Consider the following 11,607-nt stretch of genomic DNA (forward strand, 5'->3'; position numbering starts at 1 on the left):
CTTTTTTATTTTGGCTAAGTCTTTGATCCACCTTTCTATTTCTCACTCACTCCCTTTCCCAAATGAGGTTAATTTTACAGCAAGTATAGTAAGTAGTAACCCTTGGCTTGGAAGAGAATCAAGTTGCTTTTGAGAAAAACTGAAAAAGTCAATAGTTTTTTACTGTTCAGCTTACTTTTCTACTCTTTCAAGGTTTTATTTCATTTTTTGATATTATTTATGAGTCTCATTGCATCATCCCACATTCTTTTTAACTTTATTTACAATTTTCTCAGCAAAATATTTTCAATTTTAACTAAATAAATAGTTTTCAAACCGTGTGAATGATGATAATAAAAGTTAGGGGAGTCAGTAATAAGCTTTTTCCTGCTTCCTCTTTCTTGTCCCGAAAGGAACCTCTCATGGTTCTCCTCGATAATAGCTCCTTTCATGTACCTAAAATTTGTACCTTCCCTTTACCTCTCTTTTAGCTCTGTGTTGAAAAGGGGCGTCATTGATACTGTTTCCAAATTGAGTTTTCTACTGTTTCCAAATTAGGTCTTCAAAAAAAAAAAAAAAAAAAAAAAAAAAAAAAAAAAAAAAAAAAAAACCCCTCAAACAGCTAAGTGGTAGTAGAGACAAAAGTCGGAGCCGCAATACATAGCCAATAAACAAACCCGTCCCCCTCCCCTAAGTCTAAGTCTTACCTTTGTCTCTGCCCCTAGCAATGACTCCCTAGGTGGAGAATACATTATGAGTAGTCTATCCTAATTAAGAGATTTATATGAAAATACCACTTAATAAACTATTAAGGAAAATTCAGAAAAACCTCAAACTTTATTAGGTTTCTTCGATATATTAAATTTGAAATATGAAAAGAAATACATGACTATGGTCTTAAATATAATCTAAAAGATAAAATTAAAATAAAGATTTCGTAATGGAAAAGTACAAACTAAAAACTAATTTATCTCCATAAGTTGAGTTTAAAAATTAAGTTACGAGGTGGAAAGGTACATGACATCCACCTTAAATAGTTTATTATTATAACACCTCAAATCATTGCACATGCACAATATTATTGTAAAAATAAAAAAATTAATGAGTAAAATGCTATATCTTTACAAATAAGTAATGCTCATAGCAATAACTAAAGGCCTGTTTGGTAGGAGTATTTTGGTTTTAGTTTTCAAATAATTTAAAAATTATGATTTAAGAAGTGTACTAAAAATACATCTTTTGAGTATGTATAATGCAACAAATATGTTTGATAACATGTTCTTATAACATTCTTTTAAAACTGAAAAGATATAATCTATTGTTTGGTTTGAGAATGTGTTTTTTTAACAAAATAATTGGTACGTTTTCACAAGAACAGTGAATTGACTTATATTTTAATTCAATGAGAGAGAAACGTCTCACGTAAAACAACAGATCTCCCTTTTTCTGCTTCCTTTCCGCCCTAGAAGCCTCTTTGCTCATCTCATCTCCTTTTCTACTCTTCCAAACTTGAAGAATCCAAACCAAATTTGAAGAGTCCAAACTTCCCATGCATTATTTCTCTCCACGTTATAGGTGGCTAAATAAAAAAACCAGCTAAACATATCAACATGACATGTGCAGAAGCTCTACAAATTTGTCAAAATCATGGTCACTTGATTGTACTCATAGTTGGTGTTATAGCCAACTACCTTTGAAGCTTCCTGCAATATTCTTGCAAACCCATTTGGAATTAACCCAAAACAAATCAAAACCCACGCCAGAACAGCAACAAAAAAAAACTGTCCCCAATGTTAAAGCCAGTACCTTAGACAGCACAGCATTCAAAACTGATGAAGAAGAAAAGAAGTGCAACGGCTAGTTTGACTGAAGTATTCTGCCTCAAGACCAAAACGATGTCATTCAACTTAAAGTAAAGAAAGATTAAGAAGCAGTGAAACGGTAGCATTTAAAGGGTGACGTGTATTAATGAAAATAGTAAAACTGAGACGACGTCGTTTTGGCTCTGGTCTTCATCAACACTCAGACTCTTCTCTTCTGCTATGCTCTGCTTCGTGCCCAGTTGTGTTATGACTTAACCTCTCATCAAAACAGTCCGTGATTCACGGACTAGTTGTTACAAGGGTAGTTAGTTTGTTATTACAGAACGGTTAGAAGATCTAATTAAGCTATTCCAGTGTGTATATAAATATAGAGGTTTGGTAATGTATTGAATTGAACAAGCATTAATCATTTTCTGCAATATAGAAATTTCCTCTCTGTCTTTTCTTTTCTTTGATTTTCTCTCTAAGCTTCTGCCATTGTTAACTACATTTTAAGCTCAAAACCTTACATGGTATCAGAGCTCTAGATCCATGGCTTCAACAACACCTCAAGATACAGCTCAATCCTCTCACACAAATCACTCTTCAACACCTCAAATTCCTACTCATCCATCACACTCTGTTCCATCACCACTTTTGCTACTATCAAATATGTCAAATCTCATGTCCATCAAGTTAGATTATGCTAACTACATACCATGGAAATATCAATTGATTACAATCTTAGAAGCTTATTCTTTGATCGAACATATTGATGGCACTACTCGAAAACCTATTCCATTTGTTCTTGATTCTTCGGGAAATCCAACTACTGTTGTGAATCCAGAGTTTCAGACTTGGAAGATCAAGGATAAAGCTTTGCTTTCCTTGATAAACTCTACACTCACACCACAAGTTTTCTCTCTTGTTGTGGGAATCACAAGCTCAAGAGAGGTCTGGAATACTCTAGAACAGAGGTTCACCTCTACTTCAAGGGCTAACATCTTGAATTTGAAACTTGAGCTTCAAAGTCTCAAGAAAGGCAATGATTCTGTGAATGGTTTTCTGCAGAAAATCAAAATTGCCAGAGATAAGTTGCTTGCTGTAGGAGTTGTAGTTAATAATGAGGAATTGATCTGCATTGTTCTTCGAGGACTTCCTAGGCAATTTGCTCATTTTTGCTCAGCTATTCGAACGAGGAGTGATCCAATCTCCTATGAACAGCTTGCTATTATGCTCCAAAGTGAAGAGCAGGCAATGACTGATCATTCAGATTTTGCTCCTAACTCTCTTGCTATGTTTGCTTCTAACAGCAAATCTAACAGCAATTACCAGAATCAATCTCAAAATTATGGTTCTGGAAGAGGAAGGGGTAAGAACAACTTCAATAACAATAGAGGAAGAGGAGGCAGGTTCAATACCAATGGAGGTCAGCATTTTAATCCACAAGCAACTCAGAATTTTTCTTCACAGAACTTCTTTCCTCAACACAATCACAATCAAAACTCTCCACAGAATTTCTTTCCTCAACACAATCACAATCAAAATTCTTCTCAGAATTTCAAGAATGATCGTCCATCATGTCAGATTTGTGGGAAGTCTGGACATGGAGCCTTAGATTGCTACCATAGGATGGATTTTGCTTACCAAGGCAAAAATCCACCTACCAAGCTTGCTGCCATGGCAAGTGCTACTATCACCAACAACCAGGACCCTTGGCTTGATGATTCTAGTACCACAGATCACCTTACAGCTAACCTCAACAACTTGACCCTACAATCTCAGTACAAAGGTCCTGAACAAGTCACTGTGGGCAGTGGTCAGTCCCTCCCAATCAACCATATAGGTAACACTACACTTCATACCAAACATCACAACTTTATGCTCAAAAATGTCTTACATGTTCCTAGAATTGCAATGAATTTGCTATCTGTTCATAGATTCTGCCTTGATAATAATTTTTCTTGTCATTTTGATGCAAATGAACTCACAATCCAGGATATTCCTATGGGGAGACTCCTCTACAAGGGCTTGAGTGAGAATGGGGTCTATCCTATTTACTCAAACCACTTCATCAAACCTCCTTCCTTCAATTCTGCATTTTCTTCACAGCCACAGTCTCCTAAGTTTCAATCATCTTCATATTCTCAAACACCTTATGCATTTCATGTAAAGAATGTCAATAAATGGTTGTTGTGGCACCATAGATTAGGACATCCTAGCAATAAGGTTCTAAACAATGTACTTTCCTCAATTGATGTATCTTGTACTTTGAACAGTGGTGATACTGTCACTCATTGTAAGCATTGTTTGAATGGAAAAATGCATCAATTGCCTTTTACTACATCTGATTTTCAAGCTTCCAAACCTCTTGAATTAATTCACTCAGATGTGTGGGGTCCTGCACCCACACTTTCTGTCAATGATTTCTCATACTATGTCATTTTTGTTGATGACTACTCCAAATTCACTTGGCTTTACCTGTTAAAGTTCAAGTCTGATGTATTTGAGGTCTTTAAACATTTTAAAGCCACAGTTGAAAATCAACTTGACTCTAGAATCAAGGTGTTTAGGTCTGATAGAGGGGGTGAGTATACCTCAAATGCCTTTAAACATTTTTGCTTGTCTAATGGCATTGTTCATCAATTCACCTGTCCACATACCCCCCAACAAAATGGGGTAGCTGAGAGAAAACACAGACATTTGGTTGAATCTTCTCTCACTATGCTATCTCACTCTCAATTACCCATCTCCTATTGGTCCTATGCTATATCCACTGCTGTGCATATAGTTAATAGGCTCCCTACTCCTAATCTTCACAATTCAACTCCTTGGGAATCTCTATTCCAATCCACCCCAGAAATTAAACACCTTAGGACCTTTGGATGTGATTGTTTTCCCTTGTTGAAACCTTACAACAGTCACAAACTTCAACCTCATACCACTTCCTGCATTTTTCTTGGCTATCCTGCATACACAAAGGGTTATATTTGCTTAAACCCTATTACCTCTCGGATTTACATTTCAAGAAATGTACTTTTCAATGAAACTAATTTTCTAGCCTCTCGGTCTTTATCCACCAGTTCATCTCATGAGCCATCTATTCAATCTCACTCCAATTTACATCAATCTTTTCAGTTTTATCCACTGGCTTCCTCTACCTCCTGTCCTAATTCTGGTTCTCACACACAGTCTATTTCCTTATCCTTTGGTCAATCCATTTCTTCATCTCAAAATACATCTTCTGCATCACAACCTGGGTTTCTGTCTAGCTTCCAATCTCTTTCCCAACTTGCATCACCACATACTACACAGCCTACACCACAGCCTATACCACAACCTACAACACAGCCTACCTCACAGCCTGCATCCCAACCTACCTGCCAATCCATCACTCTCCCCATTACTCCTGCTCTTTCTACCACTGTACCACATGTGCTTTCATCAGTTCCTTATACTACCAACTCCCATCCTATGGCGACAAGGTCCAAGAATGGTATTTCTAAACCTAAGGCTATGCTTGCTACATCTTCTTCCAAGGCTGTATCTGGTTCCTCTAAGGCTGTTAGACCTGATTACACCCTCACTGAACCACCCTCCTTCAAAGTTGCTATTTAGTACCCACAATGGTGCAAGGCTATGGATGAGGAGTTTGCTGCCCTTCAAAGACAGGGTACATGGTCTCTAGTACCCCATTCTCCTGCCCAAAATGTGGTTGGTTGCAAGTGGGTCTTCAAACTCAAACATCACAGTGATGGCAGTATTAGCAGATACAAGGCTAGATTGGTTGCAAAAGGGTTTCACCAACAGTTTGGTATTGATTTTGAGGAAACCTTTAGCCCAGTCATCAAGCCTCCAACAGTTAGAATGATTCTCTCTCTTGCAGTTCAATTTGATTGGCCTTTGAGGCAACTGGATGTGAGCAATGCATTTCTTCATGGTCTGCTCAGAGAAGAAGTTTACATGGTTCAACCTCCAGGGTATATTGATCCTTCCAAGCCTAATCATGTGTGTAGGCTTTGGAAATCTCTTTATGGCCTTAAACAAGCCCCTAGAGCCTAGTTTGAGAGATTCTCCACTCAACTACTCCACTTGGGATTTCAGGCATCTCTTGCTGATTCCTCATTGTTCATTCTGAGATGTGAGAAACTTGTTGTCTATCTAGTAGTCTATGTAGATGACATTGTTCTCACTGGGAACAATCCACAGTTCATCAATTCTCTTATCTCTCAACTCAGCAGTACTTTTGAGCTCAAGGATTTGGGTTTACTTCATTACTTTCTGGGACTTCAAATCACTAGGACCTCCAAAGGGTTATTCCTTTGCCAAACCAAATATGCTTAGGATCTTCTTTTGAGGCATCACATGCACACTTCCAAGCCTGATCGTTCCCCTTGTGCACCCAATCTCAGACTTGTTCCCACTGAAGGCTCCCCTCTACTCAATCCTCATGAGTACGGGAGTATGGTTGGATCTTTGCATTATCTCACCTTCACATGACCTGATCTAAGTTTCTTAGTTCATCAGGTGTGCCAATTTATGGCCAATCCAACTGATTCTCATTTGATTGCAGCCAAGAGGATTCTCAGATACATAAATGGTACACTTCAATTTGGGGTTTTTCTTCAACATGGACCTCTTTCCCTTTCAGCCTTCTCTGACTCGGATTGGGCTGGTGATCCTTTTGACAGGCGCTCCACCACTGGCTTCTTAGTGTACCTTGGCTACAATCCCATTACCTGGAGTGCCAAGAAGCAGGATACTGTCTCTCGTTCCTCCACTGAATCTAAATATCGTGCCTTGGCCTCCACTGCAGCTGAGTTATCTTGGATTCGCCAGATCCTAAAAGATCTTGGTATATTTCTTCCCACTTCCCCCACCTTATGGTGTGATAACGTTAGTGCCCTTGCTATTGCCTCTAATCCTGTCTTCCATGCTCGCACCAAGCATATGGAAGTTGACTACCATTTTGTTCGAGAACGTGTTTTGCGCAGAGATCTCTAGGTTAAATATGTTGCCACTGGGGATCAATTCGCTGACATATTTACCAAGAGCCTCTCTACTACTCGTTTTTGCTTTCTTCGATCCAAAATCATGGTGTCTGTTGACCCCATGGTTTTGAGGGGGGATGTTAAAGCCAGTACCTTAGATAGCACAGCATTCAAAACTGATGATGAAGAAGAGAAGTGCAACGGCTAGTTTGACTGAAGTATTCTGCCTCAAGACCAAAACGATGTCGTTCAACTTAAAGTAAAGAAAGATTAAGAAGCAGTAAAAAGGGTAGCGTTTAAAGGGTGACGTGTATTAATGAAAATAGTAAAACTGAGACGACGTCGTTTTGGCTCTGGTCTTCATCAACACTCAGACTCTTCTCTTCTGCTATGCTCTGCTTCGTGCCCAGTTGTGTTATGACTTCACCTCTCATCAAAACAGTCCGTGATTCACGGACTGGTTGTTACAAGGGTAGTTAGTTTGTTATTACAGAATGGTTAGAAGATCTAATTAAGCCATTCCAGTGTGTATATAAATATAGAGGTTTGGTAATGTATTGAATTGAACAAGCATTAATCATTTTCTGCAATATAGAAATTTCCTCTCTGTCTTTTCTTTTCTTTGATTTTCTCTCTAAGCTTCCGCCATTGTTAACTACATTTTAAGCTCAAAACCTTACACCCAAATTCCCCAAATTCCAAACCCACACAAAGTTATCAAATTTTTGCAACCTCAAACTCACAACTGTACCCACGTCAAATTTTCACAACCCACGCCTCAACAACTAAAAAAACACTGTACCCAATCATTCCAAATCATCCTCAAACCCCAAACCCCATCCCTTTATATACCTATTCCCCTCTCTTTTGAATAACAAACTCTCTCTCTCTCTCTCAAAATCAAAATTATTTTTGTGAATTAGGGTTAGGGTTTTTATGATGAAAGCGACTCAGAGATATTTGGATCGGGTCAAGGGGCCGAGAAGGATGAGATGTTGAGGAAATTGGTGCAAAGGCACGGTGCTCAGAACTGGTTGGTGATAAGCAAAGCGATTTTCGGCCAATCCTGGAAGTCCTGCCAACCCCGAAGGTGTAATCAGCTGTCGGCAGAGGAAGACAACCTCATCGTTCAGGCTCACGCTAAGTATGGTAACAAGTGGGCAACCATAGCTAGGCTCCTCAATGGCCATACGGACAATGCGATCAAGAACCACTGGAACTCTACGCTCAAGCGGAAGTTCTCGTCGATGAGCAACGACACCACCACCACCACCACCACCACCATTGTACCCACCTTTCCTTGCTCACCATCAGACCGTTTCCTCATCAAGCCGTTGGTGTTTAGTCATGTCAAGAGAAGATGTTGGGTCCCACAGTCTTCAAACTATTTACAATGATGCCACGTAAAACTGTTACTTAAGGAATAAAAACTACTCCTCATGTTCACTCCAAATATATAATGTTTGAATGTTTCCAAATAACCTTGTTTGGTAGATGAGTTCTAACCTTCATTTTTACATTTTAAATAACATTATATAAATTTTTACATATTTTAAATAACATTATATAAATTTTTACATACTTTTTTTTCTATACATATATCAAAAACATCTAAATAACATTACTCAAATTCCTCTACCAAATCAGTTGAACTTTCAAGATTAAAAACTGTAATTTAAAAACACTTGTTACAAAATGTTGTTACCAAACAGGGTTGTTTTTGGGCCCCACCGTTTTCAGTACTTAAATTCCGGAAACTGTGATTTAAATGTTGCTACCAAACGGGCAAGGATTGAAATTTAAAGTGATTGAAACCAAATCTAAAAAATGTTCAAAACAGGCTTTTCAAGCCAAAGGATGTACCAACAAAAAAAAGGAAAAAAAAAAAAAACATTAAAACATATTATAATACATGACATGCATGCACATCTGATAATGCAAATGATACATGGGCAAATTACAATGCGTGAAATTTTATCAATTTGTGTGAGAATCAAAATTTTCTTGAAACTCGTTATTATGTGTGATTTATTTTAACGCCGAATTAGCCGATTGGCATTAAGTTTTTGGGATGCAATGTCCCATCATTTCATGTCTGTACCAAGAGTGATACTAAATGCTCACTCACAGGGCTATACTAGATTGTATGTGTTTTAAAAACTTGGTAAAGCATATTATAAGATTTTAGAGATCAATTAAAAACAAAGGGGTCATCACGAGATAGTTTTGGGATGTACTTGAAATCCTATAACATAACCTATAAGGACCATTGTATGATGTATCTTGTTCACGAAACCAACTTGGGTCTAGTGTACAAGAATACTGGACTCAATCTTTATTATCCTTCATTCACTATTTCGATCTCATTAGCCCTAGGGTTAGAAAGCAATGTGGCTTATCAGTTAGTGAGGATAAGGGTCTAAGTAACACAAATGCATTTTTTGGCCTCAATCAACACCAAATATTTTGGCCGCTACATACCATAGGTTGGCGTTGACGTTTGGTTTGTTGTGCCTGATCTGTGTGCAAATGTTTTTACCACCATATCATCTACAGTTTCAATAGAGCCCACAAACCCACATGAGTCAGTGCTTGAAATTAACAGTCAAGGTAATAAATTTGATCGGTATTCATAGTGGTACATAGTTATATATACTCGTCTGTGACCAGTAGAAGAGGAAGCCACATGCGGAAAGAAGAAAAAAGAAAAAGAAAAAGATGGGTCATGATGTTGTTGTGTGGTGGGATAGGAATGAGGAAGCTTGGAAAACGTTGGGGCAGAAGATGGTATTGCGTTGGTGTCTAGTCAATGGGCTTTTCAGGGGAGGTGGAGTAATTGAGAGATCATAATGTGATGTGCCTTCTTTTTTTTTTTTTTTTTTTCCTTAAGAGTGTTTCTTTCGTATGGTGTGTTACTTTGTGTTTTTATATTTATAAACTAAAAACGTGAGTTTTACTCTCTTTTTTTAACCTTTAAATTTTTATCAACCACTTATGTGTCTTAATCAGAATAAGTATGGGAGAGAAATGAGAGAAATTTTAATGGGAAGGGGCCACAAGCTATATAGAAATCCTTTCTTTTTAGAGAAATTAACATGAAAGACTTATAGAGAAATGTTGATGACAAATTTATAAGATTGAAGTAATTGGAATAGTATAAGGAAAGCAACAATTCAAGAAATGCCTTGATAAAATTAAGAGAAAATTACACTTTGCTTACCTATGGTTTGTTAGAAAAATAATTTACCCACTGTGATTTAAAAAATGATACTTTACCCATTTGTGGTCCTATCCGTTAAAAGTTCGTTGTCCACCTGAGGTCTTGCCATTACTCTAACACAATTTTACTTAAAAACATATTAGAAAGTGAATCAAACACACTAAAACTAAGAGAAATAAATCCGATGCCACTCCCTTCACTCTCTCTCTTGTCAGATTTAGCCACTCCATGAAGATCATCAAGTGAAATTTCCATTATCACTTTTGATTGCCATTCCAACCAAAACCCATGTGACGAAGTTTGATGAATATCCTCTAGAGTGAAATTCCATGTACATTCTATAACCTAGGGTTTTTAATTTTAATTTTTTTTTTTAAATTTCATAAATTGATGGTAATCTTTCTGATGATTTCACACTTTTCTTTCTTATCAATTCATAGAGAAAGAAGAAAAAGTATGGTTGGTTGGTTGGTTTGGTTAAGCTCTTTGTGTTTTCTTGAGAGAACTGTTTGGTTAATCTTTGAAGGATTCATATTTGTGTATTCGAGCTTGGTATCCTTATAAATCCCATAAATTGAAATAGTCTCCAGGTGGATTTTTTAAATCTTTGAATGATGTATGAAAAGCAAAACCATGATGATGACACCAAAGCCAATTTCTTTATTATTCAATTGTGTTTGATTTAATGCCTTCTCTTAATCTTTGATATTTCTAGCAAGATGGACTACTTAATTTGCAATAAAATTTTGTCCTGATTACCTTATTTTGTCTTCTTCCAAAAGGTACTTTATTGATCTGGATCTTCTATTCAATTTTATGTTGCGGATTGCCCTCTTCCTAAAGTATTAATGTCTTTTGAAATACTAAAAGATAAAGACATCACTTGTGATCCGATGTATGCATTTATACATGTGCAGTTGGGGTGTGTTTGATTCACTTTCTAATATGTTTTTAAGTTAAATTGTGTTAGAGTAACAGTAAGGCCACAGGTGGGCAACAGACTATTAACGAATAGGACCACAGGTTGGTAAAATGCCATTATTTTAAAATCACAAGTGGTTAAAGTGTTTTTCGGGCAAACTATAGATGGACAACGTGTAATTTCCCTAAAATTAATAGTATAAGAAAAGCAGTTTGTATGAAATTGATAAAGAGAGTGTTTACAAATCTTAGAATTTCCGAAGCTCGATTGGATTCAAGCCCTATAAACCTAAAACAACTTCCATCTACAAACCTTTGAATATGAACAACATTCAAAGAATGCAAAGAGTGAAGGGTCTTTACAAGCACGGAGCCAAAGATTCATTGCAATTCCATTGTAAAGGTTAATGTTCAATTTTCCAATCAAATGGGAGAAAAATTGTGCTCCTATTAAGATTACATTGGCATAATTCTTAAATCCAAGAGTTTTACAAGGAGATTGAATTAGAGAGTTTATTTTGTATTAGAATATAAATACTAAGAATTGAACTCATTCATTCTTAAATCAAGCTTTTTATATCTTGTGTCACGTATGTATGTCAATATATCGTTTCATTGGTGCACCACTCTCTTTTAATCTCATTGGCTCTCAGTATCAAATATGCTGTGAGTGGTACATTTTTTTTTTTTTTTT

General features: G+C 36.8%; 1 protein-coding gene across 1 annotated transcript; it reads left to right on the forward strand.

Moving 5' to 3' along the window:
* The first annotated feature begins 6,875 nt into the window (after positions 1-6,875).
* Positions 6,876-8,169, forward strand: LOC136067857 (transcription factor MYB77-like). Its single transcript, XM_065774214.1, has 2 exons — positions 6,876-6,979; positions 7,719-8,169. Exons 1-2 carry the CDS (start codon positions 6,876-6,878, stop codon positions 8,167-8,169), a joined length of 555 nt encoding a protein of 184 aa, XP_065630286.1.
* The last annotated feature ends 3,438 nt before the right edge of the window (positions 8,170-11,607 follow it).

The sequence above is a fragment of the Quercus suber genome, unplaced genomic scaffold (assembly GCF_002906115.3).
Source record: "Quercus suber isolate HL8 unplaced genomic scaffold, Cork oak 2.0 scaffold_88, whole genome shotgun sequence".
In the NCBI taxonomy this organism is placed as follows: domain Eukaryota; kingdom Viridiplantae; phylum Streptophyta; class Magnoliopsida; order Fagales; family Fagaceae; genus Quercus; species Quercus suber.